The following is a 24,227-nucleotide window of genomic DNA, read 5'->3' on the forward strand; positions in this document are numbered from 1 at the left end:
TAATAAGAAGGGAAAATAGCAATTATCAGCTTTTGCCTGGACCCTTTGAAAGCTTAATAATGGTTTTAAAGGTGCCCTGCTAAATTGTTTCCAAATACTTCCCTCTTTAAAACATAAAACGACCACAACTTCATTATCGTTGGGAAAAAATGTTTACAAAACGTTAATTCCTATAGTCATGTGTCCGTGTATAAGAAGTATCCTGAATTTTTTTTTACCAAAGACTAAAAATAAAAAAAAAATAAGATGTCTATGAGTCAAACAGGCAAACGATGCCTGGTGGCAGCACGAAAACTGAAGCTAACGCGAGGTACAGTCCCACCGCTCCCTCCACCCGGCGGGACCCTCCTAACGAGTGACCATCAGCCCAGCCTGACTGCCGTCTCCACACGCACGGACGGCAGGCCTGCAGCTCCTAGACAGCTGCTTCAGGGGAAGCCCAGAAAGTTCTGGGTGCCAAGCCACTGCCACTGGGCACAATTACTAAAGACGAACCACACTTGATACCTCAGATTAGGGCAGATCAAGCTACTCTCCCAGATGCATTTTGAAAAATACTAAAAATACTTATCTCCATATGGAACAATAAGGCTTTCAAAACACAGTCCTAAACACATACACATGAATGAACTGCTCCCTCAGGCCACCAGGACAGAAGATGCACTGTGCTGTGGACAGTTTCACAAAGCCATGCTGTGCACCGCTCTACAGGACACTTAGAGCTGTGCAGTCCCCTTTGCTCCCCACAAAACAAACAAACAAGACTCTCAAATAAGTCCAGGAAACCGCTACCTGAGCAAAAATTAAAAGAATTATTTCAAAGCACAAAACCCAAGAGGTTTTAATATGCTAATCTGCACTGTGAATTTCCAAGGAGCTGTAGGATGTCGGATAAGTTCCCTTTGCCTGGTGGCATCAGTAGGGCGCTGTCACCTCTGTCATACCTTTGGCATCTTCTGGACAGATTATGAATCAATTCACAGAAGCAACCACCAACTCTCCACAGTGCATAATAACATGCACAAGAACTCTGTATATAACTCAATTTGGGTCCTTCATTTTAGTCGGTACTCCTTTCCCTTCACTACTTTTTCATCAAAGCCATCAACACTAAGTATAAGAACAATAAAACACAGCTAAGGCCAAATAACAAATGCGATGAGAAAAATAATGGAAAGATTCTGGGCCCAGCCATGACTCAGACTAGGAAAACAGCCCAAAGAAAGCCAAATGACCTTTTCCATTTTATTTGCCTAAGCTCGCTCTACCTAAGTGCCATTATCAAGGAAAAAAAAATACCGCCAAAGATTTTCCCATATCCTAATTATCTTTCGACCAGGCACACTATTATCTATTCCCAAAAGGGCCTATAGTAAGAAAACCCTACAGAATACCTCCCAACCTGCACAGAGTTCACCCATTCTTGGGAGAAATGAGGAGATCCCTCCTTGGTGTGGCCTCCTCCCTTGTATGGAGCATAGATAGCATTACACAGAGCAGATGCGTTCTCTCAAAAATACACACACACCGTTCCTGAATGTCCATGAAGACTTTTAGTTGGACAGATTTGCTTGTTCCTTGAAAACCTAAAGCGTTCTCAGCTAACGTAGGCAGAGAAAAGTGTTCCGCATGAGAACAAAAATAAGAGAAGAGACAAGGACAATTATCCCCATCCCAAATAAACACTGCGCCAAAAGATTCCAAGACGGCTGCAGGGGCAAAATCACCATTGCCAGGCATCCATATGTCGGTGCAGTGAATTACAGAAGTACAGTCGTGCCAAAAGGACACCTATACAGTACTTAAAAACAGATTAAAAAGCAAATTAAAAGAAATTAAAAGCAAACATAAAAGAAGGTGGTAAGTGAAATTCTAATAATTTGCAAATTCATGACTGTACAACCACAATTCTGTACTTTACAGGAATTAGGATTCAACGCGCTTAGGATGATAAAGGTTTGAAATTGGGGACAAAAGGACCCTACCGCCTCCCCTGAACACACTTCTTAAAAAATCAGTGACCTCCACTCAACATTTGTACTTCAAAACTTCATACTTTACGATGAACCTTCTAGAAAACTACAGTCTCATTTGGGGATGACAATCATTTTTGTTTTTTAATTTCAAACCTACAATAAAGTGGAGATGTTCACTTCATCTTAACTAGAAACCTCAATGGTATTTTGAAAATCTCAGGTGTTTGTTATTAACATCAAATAAGACTGGAGATACCGTGTGACAAACGTCAGCTTTCTCTTTGTGTAGCTCCCCATTTTATCAATGACATATACTGTATTCCAGGCTAGGAAAAAAAATAACATCATTCATGAGCCATAACTGAACAGAAAGACTACTTTTTGTGGGCAAAAACTGAAATAAAAGATAGGACAATGATTTTTCATTGCTACCCTTCTCACCAAAATTAAAGAAAAAGTAAAGTTGAGCTTAACTTGGAGAAATGCCATCCTCAAAAGAGATACTGTGCATAACTGGACAACATAAGTAAATCATGATGATAATACATTCCCAGCATTCCATTCTTGCCAGGTTAAATTTCTTCATGACGTTTAATACTAAAATCTATTGAAGTGTTTTCTACAGACATATTTACCCTGCTTGGGCGCTATCTGAACAAAATACATTATCAAGAGAGAATGTATTTTTCTCCAAATGTCAAATTTTATTACAGTCAACAGATAAAAATATAAAAAGGTCACTTCCCTAGAGACAAATAAATACCACAAGGATTTTAAAATTACATCATTCTGACACCAAATTCCACAAACAGTAGAGACAGCCACATTTTTATTAGGAACGTGAAAAATTCAGTGTTACTCACAAGAATAGTTCCATAACTGAAAAGGAACTCTTCTGTTACAACTTGAGGTCGAAACACCTGTGTGATGAGAGTTTCCACAGATTAAATCCTAAAAGCCACGTATAAGAAACCAAAAATGAAAATATTTTGTCTGAGTTGATATTTCTAGGCTCCAGCTTACCTAGACAGGAGTCACATTTCTATTATTTTTTTCCTAATAAAATAGTACCTGAGAAGTTACGAGGTGAAGCACTATAGGCATCAGGGGGAGACACATCTTCAGCTGTTTCGCTTGGACTGTTGATGGGTGTTTACGACCAGAAACATTGGCCAAGGCGTTAAGAATGTCACCTGCAAAGCACATCCAGGATCATTCATGAAGGTTACAGACCATAAATACTTAGGGACCACTGGTCATGGCTGGAACACTAATGGGATTACTACAGTAATTAATCTCTAAATAAAAGAAATGGGTAGGGGCTGTGCTGTTTTCTTCACACATATTGAGATTATAACAGAAAACTGTAGCCTCAGGGGACAGAATGGATATAAGCTTCATCTTTCATCTAGCAATTCTAAGTAAAATTTATATAGTATTGATTTTATATATGATTTTTCTTCCCTTTTTTCTTTTTTGTCTTTTCTAAATTTTAACCATGAGCACTTCTTACTTCTGTAAACAGGGAAAGGGTATTTAAAAAATTATATATGAACACGGGCGCATGGGTGGCTCAGTAGAGTGAGTGTCCAACTTCAGTTTAGGTCATGATCTCACAGTTTGTGAGTTTGAGCCCCATGTCAAGCTCTGTGCTGATAGCTCAGAGCCTAGAGCCTGCTTCAAATTCTGTGTCTCCTTCTCTCTCTGCCTCTCCTCTGCTCATGCTCTGTGTCTCTCTCTTTCAAAAAAAATAAACATTAAAAAAATCTTTTTAATTCTAAGTGAGCAGATTATAGCTTGCAATTTTAAATAATAAAATAGGATGGAAGTAAAAAAGATCAATTCCTAAAACTTCTCATTGGATGAAAAGTCCAATAATAAAACTTACACTGTGGACATCTGAATCTTAGCATCACACCCTAAAACAGGATGAGTCTGGCACTAAGCAAGTCAACTACCAATCGACCACACTGTAGCCTTCAGGTTAAACTTTAAAAGGTTATAATCCAGGGGCGCCTGGGTGGCGCAGTCGGTTAAGCGTCCGACTTCAGCCAGGTCACGATCTCGCGGTCCGTGAGTTCGAGCCCTGCATCGGGCTCTGGGCTGATGGCTCAGAGCCTGGAGCCTGTTTCCGATTCTGTGTTTCCCTCTCTCTCTGCCCCTCCCCCGTTCATGCTCTGTCTCTCTCTGTCCCCCAAAAAATAAATAAACGTTGAAAAAAATAAAAAAATTTTAAAAAAATTAAAAAAAAAAGGTTATAATCCAAGAAATATTTGAAATGTTCTATTTTCAGTCATTAACAACTAAAAAAAATCTCTCAAAGTATTAGTAAGGAGCAAAAAGATACCATTAATCAGCAATAAAGGTATTTTCATTATTCTGATTTAATGCTCTGAATTTCTGAGTATATTCTACCATAAGGAACTGGATCAAATTTAACATTTTAAACATTTCTGGTTTATAGCTACATCTGCTGGAAAAGCATGGAATGAAATTTAAGCTAAATGTACACATTCCTTAGATTACTTTAATTTCTCCAAATAACAATGAAATAACAGATCAGCCAGAAAAAAAAAAAATCTTTTGCAAATTAATATTATTTAAAGCTTTTCAAACCGAAGAAATTTTCAAACTTTGAATTTTAATATCAAAATTCTTTAATATTAAATGCTAATCCTTATGCATTTTTAAATTCTCTTAAGGGTAAATAAATGTGTGGCTGTAACCCGAAAGAAAAAAATCTTTTCTTCAGAATTAGGCAGAAGGAAATCTTGAGAAAGTCACCTAAAACAAAAGGCCCAAACCCAATTTTAAGCTCTTACAATCTTTTTCTCGTGTTTATTTTCTAAAATTGCCAGTTTACCACAGATGACACCTCAACGTAACCTTTAGCCTGCTCGTTGCCTCAGTCATGTCGCTGATGTAAAATAATTGTAAAAACAGATAAAGCAAATCCTGAGTTCAAATCTTGAAACTACACATTCAAGAAACGGTGTCACTGTGCTTTCCTGTGTTAAGTGAGAAACAAGAAGAAAAAAGAGGCGAGGCCTAAAAGCCCAAGCACAGGAAGGGAAGCGTCAAGGGGCCTGAGGAGAATTTACCCAGGATCCGCGGCAGCTCGTGCACAATGTGACAGATGAGAAGGTCCAGGCACTTGGACAGGTATTCATTGCTGCTTTGCAGGTCCTTGCCTGGAGTGGTCTTTCTGCTGTCTCTCTCGATGTACATCACCAGTCTACATACAGGGAAGTGCAAAAGATTACCTCTCATGATAAAACAGTTGATAGCATCCGTCTGAAAACGTCGCCAAGGCAAATGTTTCCAGGGGGCACGGTCCCCGTCATGCTGACATTTAGATTTTAGCAATTTGTCAGGCACCGTCTGTTTTTTGCCTTAGAAAAATCTACACGTTTATGAGGAAAGAAAACAAGGCAACTCTGAATATATCTGCCAATGTATTACCAAACAATGCCCTCATTTCATTTAGCCTTGGCCCACGAGAAAGAAACCACATTCTCCAGATGACGGATGAAAGGCAGAAAAAGGCGTCTGGGCAGAAGAATGCTCTTGGAGTTTCAAAGGTTCAAAGTAGAACCACAAGTTGTCTGCGCTCGTGTTGGTCATTAGTACTAAACTTGCTTGGGACCTCAGGCAAGTCACATGAATTCCAGCTCCTTCACTAAATTGTGTACATGAATCCAAAGAAAGATTTTCATTTCAACACTGGGTGATACAGAGAGCAGACACTACATCTAAACATCTGGCTTTCACATGTCCCTTTGTCCCCCAGTTTTAGGATATCTAAAACGAGACTTCCGCAACCCACTGGCATTCAGTAGACGTCAATCTCTGACCAACTGTGCCTAGCCCAGACCCACGGAACATATTGGGCCATCACTCTAGATATTGAGGGTGTGGTTAGAAACTTATAGGCTCATGTTTCATCCCGTTTGCTGGACCCACCAGGCACCTTCCCAAGTGCCCATTCCCCTCAACTCTCAAAAGGGCGGCGAGTTCACAGGCTGCATCATATGAAAGCCTCTTTACATCTCCCAATGCCAACATCCCTCTTCCCAGCTCCACTGTCCCTACCCTCTCACCCAACTTCTACTTCCCAGAGAAAACTTCCTACCAACTCCTACTGTCAACTGGGAAGAAGTGGTTTTGCACAAAACGCTTAAAAGTATACTGATATCTTAACACTTAGCATTTACGTGGCTCTCTTTGTAGATTTAGTCATGCTTTTGTCTTTCTGCTATTATCCGGAGCGGCACCAAATCACAAGTTTATTTCCATCCACCAGTTAGTATCCTCCGCTCGAGTCACTGATTACAGTGCCGGCCACACTCTAACAAATAGATGGCATTAGTCAAAATGAAGGAAAAATACTGTTAAGTCAGCAAAAATGTATCAATACTACTTAACGAATTCAGAGCACATAACTGCTCGATGATGAGTAAACCACAGAAACGAGAGGTTAAGTGGAAGCTAAGAGCTTGCACGACATGTGACACGATGACTTGGGGCGGCCCGTCAGCCAGCCAGGAGCTCCCAGCGACAGGCAGCACAACACGTTATCACTGGGGCCGGGCGCTTCCAAGACGAGAGCAGCAACTCCAAGAACCTCTTGATTAGTCGGCGCTACTCCCTCAGCCCAATCTAGGAAGCAGGACCTGAAAATACTAGACACACAGAAACTCATCTTCCTTTTCTGCTTTCCGAGATGGGTTGCCTGACAGACACCTCCCTGCCCAGCCTCACCATCTGTCGAACAGCTTTTCCAAAGTGAAAGAGTATAGCGTCTCCTCCAAGATGAGTACTTCAAACACACCCTCTAACCATTATCTGCTCTTGATCCTACTTGCGAGTTCTTCCACTGTGATGGTTCCTCGACTTCGGGGAAACTTCTCTTAATTGACTCCATGACATCTTCTCCCGATCCATCAGCCTTTTCTTTTCTTCTCTTACTTCCTGCTTTGTTATCTCCCATCATCTACCATTTCATTACACTCTTGCCCCTTTTCTTCTCTTTGCACCCATCTAGCCAAAGGAAGTCTGCATGAATCCAATGATTTGCTTTCTGGATGCCTGCAGAGAAGGCTGCTAAAACTCAACACCACCATAAACGCGTGACACCAAGAATGAACGGCCCAGAGCAGTACCAAAATCTGACTGTATTTCATCGGTCAATGTATTCCCAGTCTGTTTTCAAAAGTCTCTTCTCTTCAAACCCCCAAGTGCCCACCCTCTCATGAGAGCAAACAGAAAGCATCATGAAGGAACTCTCCTTCCAAGTTCTCAACATGCGCACCTGTTATGTATCCCGCCCTCGACACATTTCCTTCCGTCACAGCGGTGGACCAGTAACTCCTTCCCTTCCACCTTCTCAGAACCTTATAACTGACAATTACTCGTTTTCCCTTTTATATATTTACTCTCTCCCATTTAACAAAACACTGTTCGTGTTCTTCTAACAAATTCCTCATTGTCTCTCTCCTTCCCGTCTCATCAAACCTCTTAAAAGAGGGGTGCCTGGGTGGCTCAGTCAGTTAGGTATACAGCTCTTGACTTCACCTCGGGCTCTGTGCTGGGCTTGGAGCCTGCTTAAGTCTCTCGTCCTCTCCCTCTGCCCCTCTCCCACTCACATCTGTGCACACATGCTCTCAAAAGAAAGAAAGAAAGCGAGAGCGAGAGAGAGAGAGGGAGGGAGGGAAACAAACAAGTCTTGAAAGAGAAATCTATACCTAGCACCCTCCACAGTTCCTCCTACTTGCTCCTCAACCCACCCCAGTCTGACTCATACCTATCACTCACCTCAAGGCCACTGACAACCTCCATGACATCGAATCCAGGAGGTACCAGTCAGCAACGTTCAATACTGTTGCCATGCCTCTTACTCCTCTGTATGACACCATACATTTCTAGTTTCCTTCTTCAGCTTCTTTAGTTGGTCCCTCTCTGTGGCTTTTGTCCTAAATACTCAAGTTTATCAAGACTCAGTTCTAGGTCCACTGCTCTTTTCTTCCTACCATTTGACCCATGCCATCTCATCTCCACCAATGATTTGATTTCCCACTATATACACAGATGTTTCCCAATTATGTATCTGCAGCCCAAATCTGGTCTCTAAGCTACAGATCTATATATTCCACTGCTGACTCGACATCTACTTTTGTCTGTCTCAAAGGTATTTCAAAATCTACATATCCCAGCGAAACACAATTATCATCCCAACAAACATGGTTGTCTTTCAGAGTATAATATCCCATTATACAATATCACTCCCAACACTATCAAACCAGAAACCTTAGACTCATCCTTACACATCACCTCCCTTTCTCTTACTTCTCACACAAAGTCAATCATTAAATGCTCCCCAAATCAAGTGCAAGCTTCCATACTCCCTTCTCCTCAACTACAACAGCCTCCAAGCTAGTGTACGTCCTACTCTTGTCATTCTAACGCTTACACACCCTGTATCTATGTGGATCTTGTCCATTGAGTTGTCCCTGTGCTTAAAATCTCCATGTCTTTAAGTTCTTAAAAGTAAGTTCTTAAAACTCCCTATCAAGACCTTCAAGGCCTCCAGAGTCTGGCCCCCAACTACACCTCCTGCTTTGGCTTGCTATCTTCCCCTCCAGTTAAACTTCCCGCTCCCCTTCCCTAGCAACAAGATATCACGTCTCTAACTACAGGACGCTTCTCTTCATTCCTTGCCAGTCAACTCCTACACATATTTCATCATTCACTGTAGTGATGACCTTCTTAAATTCAACCTCTCAATGATACAGTCTCATAGAACAGAATACATTAAAGCCCTTACCCAAGAGCAATTTTATAATCTATTTTTGATTACCCTTTTTCTTTTAATATTATTTATTGTCAAGTTGGCCAACATATAGTGTATACAGTCTGCTCTTGGTTTTGGGGAGTAGATTCCCATGATTCATCACTCACATATGATACCCAGTGCTCATCCCAACAAATGCCCTCCTCAATGCCCATCACCCATTTTCCCCTCTTTCCTGCACCACCACCCCCCCACCCCGCATCGACCCTCAGTTTGTTCTCTGTATTTAAAGAGTCTCTTATGGTTTTTGCTTCCCTCCCTCTCTGTAACTATTTTTTTCCCATTCCCTTCCCCTATGGTCTTCTGTTAAGTTTCTCAAGTACCACATCCCATGAGTGAAAACATATGATATCTGTTTTTCTCTGACTGCTTTACTTCACTTAGCATTACACCCTCCAGTTCCATCCACGTTGCTGCAAATGGCAAGATTTCATTCTTTCTCATTGCCAAGTAGTATTCCATTGTATATATAAACCACATCCTCTTTATCCATTCATCAGTCAATGGACATTCAGGCTCTTTCCATAATTTGGCTATTGCTGAAAGGGCTGCTATAAACATCGGGGTGCATGTGTCCCTATGAATCAGCACTCCTGTGTCCTTTGGATAAACTCCTAGTAGTGCTATTACTGGGTCATACGGTAGTTCTATTTTTAATTTTTTGAGGAACCTCCACACTGTTTTCCAGAGAAGCTGCACCGGTTTGCATTCCTACCAACGGTGCAAGAGGATTCCAGTTTCTCCACATCCTTGCCAGCATCTGTTGTTTCCTGAGTTGTTCATTTTGGCCACTCTGACAAGCATGAGGTGGTATCTCAATATGGTTTTCATTTGTATTTCCCTGATGATGACTGATGTTGAGCATCTTTTCATGTGTCTGTTGGCCATCTGGATGTCTTCTCTGGAAAAGGGTCTAGTCATGTCTTCTGATTATCTGATAATATTTGTCATTCAGGAAATTTAAGAGTACCTAAGAACAAAAACTATGTCTGATTTTGCTCACCATATCTTTTGACTCATGAGCACAGTTCCTGACATGAAATAAGTGTTGAATAAATATTAGCTCGCTAGACGTATATTGCTTTGAAACTGCTGTGAATGCTTCTGCGTTGGTCTCCCAAGGTACAGGTCCAAGAGCTGCTGAGGTACACACATAAGAGTGGAACCACGAACATTCCACTATCGCGTCACTGCCCAACTGCTTCCTAATGTATTCCCAACAACCAGGTAGCAGTTCCTTCCAAGTTACAAGCTCATTGGTATATACCAGTATCAGATTTCATCTTTACTCATCTACATCTTGTGGTCTTCATTTGAATTTTCACCATTGTTAATACGGTAAGCATATTTTTTTTGTTTGTTCATATTCCTCTTTCGTGAAATACCTGGTTCAGTTTGGGGTTTTTTTTTTTTCGGTTTTCAATCTTTTGTTAGTGACTCATAGGCATTATTTATGTGGTCTAGATCTTTCCTTTTCCCCTTCTTTTTGTCTTTCACATTGAAGTCCTCAATTCATTGGAAATTGACTATTATATGGATTGGGAAGGAATCCAAATCCACTATTCTTCCAGGTAGATAACCACTTGCCTGGTACTATGGACTAAAAAGGTACTTCCAACCTCTTTTTTTCCTTAGAACAAACTGAGGGTTGATGGGGGATGGGAGGGAGGGGAGGGTGGGTGATGGGTATTGAGGAGGGCACCTTTTGGGATGAGCACTGGGTGTTGTATGGAAACCAATTTGACAATAAATTTCATATATTGAAAAAAAAATAAAAGAACAGAAAAATAAATAAATAAATAAATAAATAAATAAATAAATAGGTACTTCCAAAACTAAGTGTGAAAAAGGAAGGGTAAAAGAACAAATATATGGCAAAATCTGATTAAAAAGCAGTTGATCCCTAGATTACCTCCACTTCCCAGTGAATCTAGGTGACTGCCACTGAACTTGCACCCAGGCAGACATTGAAGTCTGGAGATTTATTCTCTAGAGAAAGTAAAACAGAAAGTTTCTAGACTGGGAGAAAGAAACCACCATCAAAGTGCAAATAGGGGGAAACTAAGTGAATCCCCACCGGGGCTTCCAGCCCCCTTTCCCAGCAGGCCCCCAAGATCCTGGCAGCCAGGTTCCTGCCCTCCAGCCGATGACTAGAATGCCCTTTAGCAAAACTGGCCCAAGACAAACATACTGGAGATATTAATGTTAAAGTTCATGTTAAAAATGCCTGTACAGATGACCTTAGGATGAAACTCAAAGTCAACAAAATTCATCCATGCACTGAGAAATTCTAGAACAGGTTGTCATTCCTTCAACTCTTAATCGTAACCAGACCAAACATTACCACTTATCCACAGGCATGGTTTTGCTTGACATTATATTTGGTGATACTCATCCATGCTCTTTTTCAGTGCTGTATAGTATCCCAGTGTATGGGTATACCACAATGTATTCATTATTGATGGATGCTGAGGCTGTTTCCATTTATGAATAATGCTAAGCATACCTTATGCTTGGTACATGTAAACATTTCTGTTGGGTATGTACTTGCCAGTGAAATTACTGGCTCACAAAGCATTCTTAGATTTAGTTTAGTAGACACTGCTGATGATCAGTTTTCCAAAGTGATTATTAAGACAATTTACATTCCAACAGGCAGATATAAAAATCCCAATTGCTCTACATTTTTGCTAAAATCTGCATTATCAGGCTTTTTCATTACATATACCCACCATTCTGGTGGGTATCCATTGGTATGTTATCACAATCAAATGGAATTTTCCTGATGACTAATAAGGCTATGCATCTTTTTGTGTGTTAAATGGCTGCTTGGAGAGAACTTTGTCAACTGCCTGTTCAAGTCTCATGCTCATCTTTCTACTGAGTTATCAGCTTTCAGTTCTTTAGATGTTCTAATTAAAAGCCCACCATTGATTATCTGTGTGACAAATACCTTCCTGTATTATCTTGTTACTCTCTTAATGATGCCTTTTGATGAACAGAAGTTCCTAATTTTAAGGGGATCCAATATATCAACATTTTCCTTTATGATGGTGCTTTTGTGTCCTGTTAAAAAAAAAATCTTGGTCTACTCCAAGGTCATGAAGGTATTTTTATTTGTTACCTACTAGAAGCTTTATTGTTCAAATAATATTTTTTATATTTAAACATGCAATCAATCTACCTGAACTGACTTTTTGTAAGTGTAACTTACTACAATTTCTCTATACTGATATCCAAAATGATCCAGCACCACCTACTGTAAAAACCACCATATCCCACTTGTCCTCCCATCTCTTCTGCTCTTCTCCATGTTTTCCAACCTCATATCTCTCTATCCTGATCCCACCTCACTTCAGAAGATTCTCTATTCAGCTGTGTCTAATCTGCCCTTAACCCAATCCACTGAGCTCCCACCTTCAGTTACTGTATTTTTCAGCTGTGGAATTTCTATTTGGCTTGTTTTCATAGATATAGCTCTCTATGAAAATTTTCCATCTTTCAAATTCCTTGAATATACTGATCTAGTTATTTTAATGTCAACATGTGATAAGTCCATTGTCTGTATCCTCTATGGATACTGATATCTTGTTTATTTTTATTTTTGTCATATCATCTTTTCTCCTCACAGTTATGATTACTTTCTATTAAGTGTTAGGCTCTATACAGGAAAACTGATAGAATTTTCTGAGACCTAAGGTTAGACTTCTCCAGACAGGGTTTACATTTGCTTCTGGAAGGCAGGTGGGGTAGCAATCAGCTGGAATCACCTGAATCCAATGAGAGACTGAGATGATTCAAAAGTGGGCTTCTTTCCTTGTTCCAGGAAATCCTTTATGTAAATAACAGGTATTCCAGAAACAGAGAATGGAGAAAATAGAAATGTTTGCCTATTGGAAATCAGGAGACCCAAAAGAAATCCTGCCAAAATTCACAGAGTATAAAAAGAGCAAATTACCACTTGTCTATAAGGAATTGATTTTCCCTTAGAATTTAAATTATCCATTACAAAATTTAATAATGTGCTATCTAATTACCATCCCTTGAAATGTCTTTTTTTAAGGCAAAAACTACTCAAGTGGTCTCCGCACACTAGCACAGACTTTTAACACGTAAGAAAATGTCCATTATCTCTGTTGGGAGAAATGAAAGACTGATGGGATCCATAACAATATCAGACTAACTCTAGAATGATGCTCCATTCCTCTGTGCTCCCCCCAGAGCCTTCCCATTACAGGATGTGTTTACATAGGCTATACTAGGACGGCCAGCCTTTACTGACAAGGGAGTATTAGCTCCTAAAAGAATTCTCATTCTATGAAGAAAATAAAATGTGGAAACATTTGAGTGTAGTGTCCATAAACACTTTACATTTGCTGCACAAAACTGCAAATGATATTTCTTAGCATTCTACAAAGATAAGTTTAAAAGGTCAACAATCTGAACTGTAATCCAAGTAAACCCCAAATAAATGAGATCCACTCCTCTTCCCCTCCCCCATTACCTTTAATACAACTATTCCTTTTTTTGTTTTTAAATATAATCTTAAAAATTTTTTAATGCTTATTTATTTTTGAGAGAGAGAGAGAGAGAGCGCGCGCACGCGCAAGAGTAGCCGGGGCAGAGAGAGGGGGAAACGCAGAATCCGAAGCAGGCTCCAGGGCTCAAACCCTGGAGGGCTATCATGACCTGGCCCAAAATCAGACAGTTGACCAACTGAGCCACCCAGGTGCCCCTAAGAGCATTATTTCTGCCCAGGATATGTCTGTTTCCCAATCTACCACCTGTCCCCCCCACCCCATTTATCTCTGTGATTCATTCCCACTAATCTGACCACAACTTTCTTAATCCCATCTCAACAGGAATTCTTTTGCTCGTTCCACACACATCCACCATTATGCTTCCCTCATCTGCCTTCTGTTAGACCTCCTGCCATACTGCCATGCTTCTGTGGCCAAACTTGCCATGTCCCAAACTTTTTTATATCTCCTGTACTTACATCAGTGCAAAGCCTTTAGTAAAATGAACTTGATGATTACAAGGATGATGACACTCATTTATTCATTCAATACTTACAGTGTCTGCTACGTGCTAAGCATTTTTCTAGTTGACGGGGATACACCTCATGGAATGTACATTAAAGTGGGAAGAAGACAGATAATTAACAAATAAATAACTACAAAAATAGTTCAGGTGGTAATAAAATCCTATACAGAATGTTAAAGAAAAATAAGACAGCCGCTTGTCAGAGAAGGCATCTCTGACAGGATGACATTTAAGCAGAGAGGTAAGGTCTAGGCTGATGACATTAATCTGACAGTGATCATGCGCATATGGTATGCAAGGCCATTAAACTAAATGAGATCACCTCGGGAGGGACTGTCCAAAGAGTGAGCCATGGGACTACCACAGAGACTGCATCATAAGGAAGGACCAGCAAAGGAAACTGAGCAAGAGTTGACTAGTGAAGGATGAAGAAAACCAAAAAAACGTATCCTGGATGCCAAGTAGAAAGCACTTCAAGGAAGAAGACAGTGGGGCCACCTGGATGGCTCAGTCAGTTAAGTGGCCAACTTTGGCTCAGGTCATGATCTCATAGTTCATGGGTTTGAGCACCATGTTGGACTCGGTGCTGACATCTCAGAGGCCAGAGTCTGCTTCAGATTCTGTGTCTCCCTCTCTCTCTGCCTCTCCTCTGCTTGTGCTCTCTCTAAAATAAATAAATAAACAGAAGAGAAGAGAAGAGAAGAGAAGAGAAGAGAAGAGAAGAGAAGAGAAGAGAAGAGAAAAGGAAAGAAAAGAAAGGAAAAGAGAGAAGAGAAGAGAAGAGAAGAGAAGAGAAGAGAAGAGAAAAGAAAAGAAAAGAAAAGAAAAGAAAAGAAAAGAAAAGAAAAGAAAAGAAAAGAAAAGAAAAGAACAGAACAGAACAATGGACTTCTGGTTTCCAGTTAAGTCAAGTTAGGTTATTCAGACAAACTTTCCCACTATAAGCAAATCAAAAAAGAAACAGGTTGAATAAAATATATATCCACTTAATAATCACACCAAACTACACAGAGTACAAATAAGCACAGGAAAAATTCTTAAGCAATCATCTACTGTTATACAAGAACAGTGTGGTTTGTGTAGAACTGTCAGTGACAACATCATACTTTGGTGCAAAAAGCGCTGTCTCTACAACAATTTAAATGGCAGAGAAGATGATACTCTTTGGAATACTGTGTCACATGATGCAGAAGAAACTCAAGGAACTGATGTCAAACATGCTGTGGTGACACTTCTATAAAGCAGTTTAAGAAGACGCATGTTGAATGCAGAAGAATGAAACAAGACCACTTTATTACGCCATTCACAAAAATAAACTCAAAATGGATAAAGGACCTGAATGTGAGACAGGAAACCATCAAAACCCTAGAGGAGAAAGCAGGAAAAAACCTCTCTGACCTCAGCCACAGCAATTTCTTACTTGACACATCTCAAAGGCAAGGGAATTAAAAGCAAAAATGAACTATTGGGACCTCATGAAGATAAAAAGCTTCTGCACTGCAAAGGAAACAATCAACAAAACTAAAAGGCAACCAACAGAATGGGAAAAGACATTTGCAAATGACATATCAAAGGGCTAGTATCCAAAATCTATAAAGAACTCACCAAACTCCAGACCCGAAAAACAAATAATCCAGTGAAGAAATGGGCAGAAGACACAAATAGACACTTTTCTAAAGAAGACATCCAGGGGCGCCTGGGTGGCGCAGTCGGTTGAGCGTCCGACTTCAGCCAGGTCACGATCTCACGGTCCGTGAGTTTGAGCCCCGCGTCGGGCTCTGGGCTGATGGCTCAGAGCCTGGAGCCTGTTTCCGATGCTGTGTCTCCCTCTCTCTCTGCCCCTCCCCTGTTCATGCTCTGTCTCTCTCTGTCCCAAAAATAAATAAACGTTGAAAAAAAAAAAAATTAAAAAAAAAAAAAAAAAAAAAAAAAAAAAAGAAGACATCCAGATGGCCAACAGGCACATGAAAAGATGCTCAATGTCACTCCTCATCAGGGAAATACAAATCAAAACCACTCTGAGACACCACCTCATGCCGGTCAGAGTGGCTAAAGTGAACAAATCAGGAGACTACAACAGATGCTGGAGAGGATGTGGAGAAATGGGAACCCTCTTGCACTGTTGGTGGGAATGCAAACGGGTGCAGCTGCTCTGGAAAACAGTGTGGAGGTTCCTCAAAAAATTAAAACTAGCATTACTCTATGACCCTGCAATAGCACTGCTAGGAATTTACCCAAGGGATACAGGAGTGCTGATGAACAGGGGCACTTGTACCCCAATGTTTATAGCAGTGCTTTCAACAATAGCCAAAGTATGGAAAGAGCTCAAATGTCCATCGATGGATGAATGAATGTGTATACACACACGCACACAACAGAGTATTACTTGGCAATCAAAAAGAATGAACTCTTGCCATTTGCAACTACATGGATGGAACTGGAGGGTATTATGCTAAGTGAAATTAGAGAAAGACAGAAATCATATGACTTCACTCATATGAGGTCTTAAAGAGACAAAACAGATGAACATAAGGGAAGGGAAGCAAAAATAATACAAAAACAGGGAGGGGGACAAAACAGAAGAGACTCATAAATATGGAGAACTGGGGGTTGCTGGAGGGGTTGTGGGAGGGGGGATTGGCTAAATGGGTAAGGGGCATTAAGGAATCTACTCCTGAAATCATTGTTGCACTATATGCTAACTATTTTGGATGTAAATTTTAAGAAATAAAAAATAAAATTAAAAAAAATTAAAAATAGATCTACCCTATGACCCAGCAACAGCACTGCTAGAAATTTACCCAAGGGATGGCAGGAGTGCTGATGCATAGGGGCACTTGTACCCCAATGTTTATAGCAGCACTTTCAACAATAGCCAAATTATGAAAAGATCCTAAATGTCCATCAACTGATGAATGGATAAAGAAATTGTGGTTTATATACACAATGGAATACTACGTGGCAATGAGAAAGAATGAAATATGGCCTTTTATAGCAACGTGGATGGAACTGGTGAGTGTTATGCTAAGTGAAATAAGTCATACAGAGAAAGACAGATACCATATGTTTTCACTCTTATGTGGATCCTGAGAAACTTAACACAAGACCATGGGGGTGGGGAAGGAAAAAAAAAAAGTTAGAGAAGGAGGGAGCCAAACCATAAAAGACTCAAGGGTTGATTGGGGGGGGGGGGGTATTGAGGAGGGCATCCGTTGGGATGAGCACTGGGTGTTGCATGGAAACCCATTTGACAATTTCATATTTAAAAAATTAAATTAAATTAAAATAAAAAATATAAAAAGAGAACATATAAAAAAAAGATGCATGTTGAGTGTTGAAATAAATTTTATGAAATGTTGAGAATGAAAAAAATTCCTAAATCAGTACATTTTATACATGCAACTGTAAGCACATACATGTAATCACATGTTTAAGTACAACTTACTTAGAGTTATAGGTAGATATTTGTCTATTTCATCAAATTCCTAAAACAAATTCCTAAAGCCTTTTTGAGCCTACCATCAAAAAACTGGGCTTTTGTGTTATAATCAGAATTGCTTTGAATTCAACTCCCCCCAAGATGTTTTCATCAGATTATTCTAGCTTTTGTATGAAAAATAAATTACGGAGGGTGGGGGGGGTGGATGCAAGACCAGAAGCAGACGGACACGTCAGCAGGCTAGCGTCACAGGCAAGGAGAGATGCTGCTGGCTTGCACTGGGGTACGGGTGGTCTTGATGCAAAGAAGCAGATAAATGAGAAGGTAAACACCTTTTGGAGGAAGAATCAATACGATTTGCTGATGAAATGCACTGAGTGATAAGAACAACAACAACAAAAATGGGTTACTAAGAGGTTTGGGAGCAAACGACTAGATGAAGAATACTACTGAGTGTTTTGGGCGTTATTGTGGTGATGGGAGCCTAGGAGTTGAGACGGAGTCAGAAAGCAGATCTGGTTGGTCTATGTTAACTTGAAGATTCCTCTTGGGCATGCCACTGAACATGTGGAGATCATATAAGCCTGGAGTGGGAAGAAGTCATACAGGTACGTATCAGCAGACCGATGGACTTGAAGCCACCGGATTAGACGAAATCACCTCAGAACGATACTGATCAGGAAACAAGGAAGGCCCAGCACGAAGCAGAAGAGAACCAGCTAAGGGACTGAGGTGGAAAGAAAGCAAGGACTGTATGTTAAGTTCCACTATGAGCCCTATACATACAAAGGTAAATTCTGGGTCCAGTTGGCAAGGTGAACCCAAGCATCCTATTTCCTATTTTTGCCAGGAAATCCTCATTAGCCCTAAATTAGGAAAGGGTACCATTCACTGCCAGAACCTTCTGAGTATTTCCTGAAGACGATGGTCCAGATATACATGCGCTGAGGGAAGGCCCAAGTCCACAGGATGGAAAACCCTGCCTGGGAAGTAGGCAGAACCCCAGCAGCACACTAAGCTCTAAATGGCAGGGGAACAACACAGGTTTATAGACTTAGGAGCTGAAGAGAAGAGGTAAGTTTCTCCACCCTATGAATAACTCTTTAAAGGAAATACATACCAGCAGAACTGACACAAAGGCCATGCTAACTGAAAGGAGAAGGAGCACAAGGGGATTGCAGGAAGGAGATTTTTTTTTCATTGTAAGTATACTCTTTAATCCCCATCACCTATTTCCCCCATCCCTCCACTCACCTCCCCTCCGGTAACTATCGTTTGTTCACTATGGTTAAGAGTCTGTTTCTTGGTTTATCTCTCGTTTTTCTTTGCTCCTTTATGTTGTTGTTTAAATTCCACATGAGTGAGATCATATGGTATTTGTCTTTCTGTGCCTGACTTATTTGGTTCAATGTTATACCTTCTAGCTCTATTTTCGCTGTTGCAAATGGCAAGATTTCATTTTTTACAGCAAAATATTACAGTGTGTGTGTGTGTGTGTGTGTGTGTATCACCTCTTCTTTATCCATCATCTGTCAATGGACACTTGGTCTGCTTCCATAGTTTGGCTAATGTAAATAATCCTGAAGTATAGGGGTGCATGTACCCCTCTGAATTAAGGTTTTTGTATTCCTTGGGTAAATACCCAGGAGTGTGATTATTCAATTATATAGTAGTAAACTGTTAATTTTTAATTTTTTTTATGTTTGTTTATTTTTGACAGAGAGAGAGAGAGAGAGAGACACAGAGCGTGAGCAGGGAAGGGGCAGAGAGAGAGAGGGAGACACAGAATCTGAAGCAGACTCCAGGCTCCGAGCTGTCAGCACAGAGCCCAATGCGGGGCTCAAACCCACGAACTGCGAGATCATGACCTGAGCCAAAGTCAGACGCTCAACCAACTGAGCCACCCAGGCGCCCCTCAATTGTTAATTTTTTGAGGAACCTCCTTACTGTTTGCCACAGTAGCTGCACCAGTTTTCATTTCTACCAACTTTTTCTGCACAAACTCGCCAGCATCTGTGGTTTGATTTTGGCCATTCTGACATGAGGGAGGAGACCGTTCATTATAATTTTTTGCTTGTTTTTGTTCATTGTAGTTTCGATTTGCATTTCCCTGATGACGAATGATGTTGAGCATCTTTTCATGAGTCTGTTGGCCATCTGGAGGTGGTCTTTGTAAAAATGTCTGTTCATGTCTTCTATCCATTTTTTTAACTGGATTATTTGTTTTTTGGGCATTGAATTGTACACCAGTTCTTTATATACTTTGGATACTAATCCTTTATCAGATCTGTCCTATGAACAATTCCTAAAGTAACCACACACCAGCAAACCTGACACAAAGGTCATGCTAACTAAAAGGAGAGGGAACACAAGAGAATTGCAGGAAGGAAATTTCTTAAAACAAAGGAATGACTTGATGAAAAGCGGCATATTAAGGAATATTAACCTGGAGGGGCACGAAAGACGAGAAAGGGAGTAAGCCAGACAGGCGAATGGCAGTTACATGCGAAGAGGACGGTCACACAGGTGAAGAGGAGAAACAGAAAGGAACTCGAGAAATGAAAAACAGACTACCTGGAAATGGTGTAAATAAACGCAATTCCCCTAGTCTATAATCAAGAAAACGGCACATGCACACGGTGGGAAGGCAATTTCACTGGCTTTAAAAATAGAGAAGCCACGCTCTTTGCTTTAACTTATTCCGTGCCCTTTCCTGAAGATGCCCCCCCGGCGACCCCCTCTCCAGGACATCTTCAGTCCCTTCGTGTTCTGCTGAGCTCACTGTGGACTATAAATGGACTATTCCAACTGTCTGTTTCTGCAGATCTTCCCACACTACTGCAATATGATGCAAACTGGGGACATTCATCCCGTTTGGATTCATCCTAGACAACTTCCCAAATGCTTCCTTGCTGTGACTATATGCTATTTCCAGAGAACCAAAACACCACACTTTTCTCTGCTTCACTACATACGAAGCCCGTTTTTATCTACCTACTGCACATTCTTTAACTTATAACTGTTGTTTTCCCCCATACAGCAGAAATTTGTACTTTAAATAGGAGATGCACTTCTCTTCCATCTCGTTGTCAGAATCCTCAGAAAATTAATCATCCAATTTAAAAGTTCTGTAATTAAAGCCATTCTCTCTCAGCTTAGGGTAGTCAGGTGATAAATGGAATGTTGGCCCAAATTCAAATTGCATTCACTAAGCATATCTACAAACCTGAGTGACTGTTTCTTCAGTTCCTACATTTATAACTGGAATAGACATACTTAGCAACCAGCAGAATCCATTCATTGGCTATCTGTTCTGTACAGTGAGGGCTATTACGATCAGAAGGGATAAACGGCAGTATCTGACATGTCCCCTAACAAGATAGTAACCCATACCGACAGAAAACCAAATCACAGAAATTATACCAATAACAAAAAAATGGAAAGGTTGCAGGGGTGATAAAATCTACGATCTCCCCATTTAAATTATCTACCTACCTGTGCAAAATCTTAGAAAATGACTGATCTTGGGGCACCTGGGTGGCTCAGTCAGTTAAGCGACTCAGGTCATGATCTCAGCATTTGTGAGATCGAGCCCCATGTGGGGCTCTGAGCTGACAGTGCAGAGTCCGCTTGGGATTCTCTCTTTCCCTCTGTCTCTGCCCCTCCCCCACTCATATATGATCACTCTCTCTCAAAATAAACAAAACATTAAAAAAAAAAAAAAGAAAGAAAGAAAAGAAAATGATAGATCCTGAATGACTGTATGTTATCCAAAACACGAGCAGGCTGTGACTCTAACTACATCTGTGATTTAAGATTTAGTATCCCTACTGGAGCAAATCAACACAGCCCTGGCATCATGGTTGCTATTGACCTGACAAAGGCTTTTTTACTCTGTATCATTCTAGAAGAACCACCAGCATGTCTTTGCTTTTACTCATGAGGGTACACAGTAATTGTTCACAGCCTTGCCTATGAGTTATGCCAACGATCCTGCTCTCGGCCAGAGAACAGTGTGCAAAGACCTAGATCATCTTAACCTCCCACCCAACACCACACTTGTATGCTACTTAGTGACATTAAGCTGATTGGACCTAAGGAACACTTAATAGCAAGTACTTCAGTTGACTTAGTAAGACCTAGGAGAAGTGGATAAATCCCATAAAAATCCATGGGCCCACTAGTCCTCAGCAAAGTTTCTGGGGCTGAACGGTCTACAGCATGTTGGGACATCCCTTCAGGTCAAGAACAAGCTATTGCATTTTCTACTAGGACCAAAAGCGGGCTTTTGTGAACTTAGGAAACAATGTATACCACCTTTAAAGGTGTTCCTTTTGACTCATTTTCTGAGGAACCCATTTAAAAACTTGCTGGTTTTGAATGGAGTTGGAGTGAAGACAGGCTTTGCTGCCGTTCCAGTGTACAGAATAAGTCTCCTCTGCCCCTCGGGCCTTAGGACCTAGCAGAGCTAGTGATCCTCTGGGTGTCTGTGGCAAACAAGAGTGATAGAGGAAGCCCCAGGGCAATAAGCAAGTCACAACACAGACCTTCGGGGCTCCTACGGTCTGAAGACTGGTGCTCGCCCCCAAATTCACATGCTGGAATCCTAACACGCAACGTGATGGTGCTAGAAAGTCATTAAGTCGCCTGTAGGTGGGCTCTGCCTTCATGAATGGAATTAGTACCCTTATAAAAGAGATCCCACAGAGCTCCCTGGTTCCTTCTCCATGTGAAGATACAAGGAAAAGTCTGCAACTGTAAGAGGGCCTTCATCCACACTGCTGGCACTGTGATGTCAGACTTCCAGCCTCTGGAACCGTGTTTCGATAGTTTATTAGCTACCAATCTTCGGTATCTTGTTAGAGCGGCCCCAACAGACCGAGATAGGGGTTTTAGAGCAAAGCCACATGCTCATCTGCAGATCACTTTTCTTTCGAGAAAAAGTTCTTGTTAGAATGAACGTGCGACCACTGACATCAAATTATCACAACGTCTGAGCTACCTATCATTACCTGAATCATTAACCTGACACACCGAGTCACTAGACTGGGCACACAGAGCAGATTACTATAAGAGACTGAGCCGGAACAGCCCCAGAACGTCTTAGGAAGTTGCGTAAGTCGGTGGCTGAGATTCCCTTGATACTCACTCTTCCGCATTGCCTCCCCTCTCTTGATCCTGATTAAGATTTATGACCAACTGACCGAAGAGGACAAGCACTGAGCCCAGTTACTCAATGGTTCAGTGCAAAATGCTGGCACCAAGTCGAAGTGCACTGCTGCAGTTGACAAACCCAATCCAAGAGTTCTTGAAAAGGAAACGTCCAGTTGGCAGAGCTTCAAATACTTTTCGTTGTACCCTATGTTTAAACTGAGATGTAGCCAGAAGCACAGACGCATGCTGCTTCACAGGCACTGGCTAACAGCCTAGGAGGGACACAGAAAGAACAAGATACAAAGACCGATGGTAAGACACTCTGGGAAGGCAGCCTGTGGGTAAACCTCTCTGGACGGGCACAAAGCATGAAGGCATTTCTGGACCCTATGAAGGACCCTTAGTGGGTGGGCATCCACGTCAGAGGAGGCTCTCAATACCGGGGTAGACAAGATGACAAGTTGTGCAAATGTCAGTCACCTCTCTCTCCAGCCACCCCAGGGCTCGCGCAGTGGCCCCACATGCCAAGTGGCCAAGGTGAATAATGGAGGCTATGCATGGGCTCAGCAACAGGAATGCTCATCAGCCACGACCGTTACCACTTCAGCCAACAGGAGAATTCAGTGCTGAGCCCCCACTTTGGCCCCATTTCCTGGAGAGACCAGCCAGGCATCTAGCAACAAGTCGGTTTATGGAAGAGGCTGTAAACTCTCCTCAGTGAAATAGTTACAAATCCTGGATACAGATTTGCTTTCCGTGCCCATAAGCGCCTGCCAGTTCCACTAAGCATGGATTTAAGAACTGCCTTATTTATCATCATGGTAATCAATATAATACTGTATCTGACCCAGGAACTTAGTTAACATCCAAAAAGTGTGGAAATGTGCTCATGCCCATGAAATTCACTCATCTCAGCAAGCACTCCTCTACCCAGGAGCAGCTGGCTTGAAAGAAAGGAGGAATGGCCTACTGAAAACTCAGTCATGGGCCACCCGGGAAGGAACACAATGAAAAATTGTGTTCTATCGCACAGCACTCACAGGATTTTTACTTCCAATCTCCATGACCGGAAGGCTCTGCTAGATTGGTTCCGAGGAAGGAAAGTTCCCCCCGGAGGACAGAACAACAATTCCGTTTGGGTAATAAAGAGGGTTACTCTACTGGTTAAGAGTGAGTGCTCGTGATTACGCGTGGACAGGGGCAACTAGAAACGGGATTCTGTAAAGAGCCTCTGGGTACTTCCATAATAGCCGAAGTTAATGAAAATCTCAGCAACCGAGAAAAGGCGGGCTCACTGAGGAATTGTATCTTTCAGGTACTTGACATGCTCAGAAAAGTCCAAACCTGCGATTCAAGTTTATTTTTAACAGTGGAACTATACTGATTCATAGGGATTCCTGATACACATTTTTAAATGCCCTTAAAAAGGTAGCTTCACCAACTGGTTAAAAGGTGTCCTTTGGGCTATACTCTGGATCTAAGATAGTGGTAGGGGTTTTTTCCCCCTTAACATGACATTATGATGGGTAGAAATAGTATCATTTTAATTTCTATTTCTTTGATTATTTGAGGCCAAATATCTGCTCGTATCTTTATGAATCTCTTTACAGTATACGGGTTAAAACTCTTTGTTACATACGACACTGTAAAAATTTACAGGTTTTGTAAGCATGAAATCTTATTTATAATCTTGGGGAATATAAAAGTTTCTACCCTATATATAGCCAAACCATCAGTATTTCCTTTTATGGTTTCTTTCATA

General features: G+C 41.1%; 1 protein-coding gene across 1 annotated transcript in view; it reads right to left on the reverse strand.

Annotated features, from left to right (window-relative positions):
• Nucleotides 1-24,227, reverse strand: part of ULK4 (unc-51 like kinase 4) — a 566,226-nt gene that overhangs the window by 377,150 nt on the left and 164,849 nt on the right. Inside the window, exons 19-21 of the mRNA XM_047099606.1 lie at nucleotides 5,078-5,211; nucleotides 3,048-3,169; nucleotides 2,840-2,896 (exon numbers count right to left, since the gene is read on the reverse strand). Coding sequence (XP_046955562.1) covers nucleotides 2,840-2,896; nucleotides 3,048-3,169; nucleotides 5,078-5,211 — 313 coding nt within the window. The remainder of the gene's footprint in view (nucleotides 1-2,839; nucleotides 2,897-3,047; nucleotides 3,170-5,077; nucleotides 5,212-24,227) is intronic.

Source organism: Lynx rufus, unplaced genomic scaffold (genome assembly GCF_022079265.1).
Source record: "Lynx rufus isolate CCGP_SWC_20201006 ecotype Redwood Valley unplaced genomic scaffold, mLynRuf1.p SCAF_5, whole genome shotgun sequence".
Taxonomy (NCBI): Eukaryota; Metazoa; Chordata; class Mammalia; order Carnivora; family Felidae; genus Lynx; species Lynx rufus.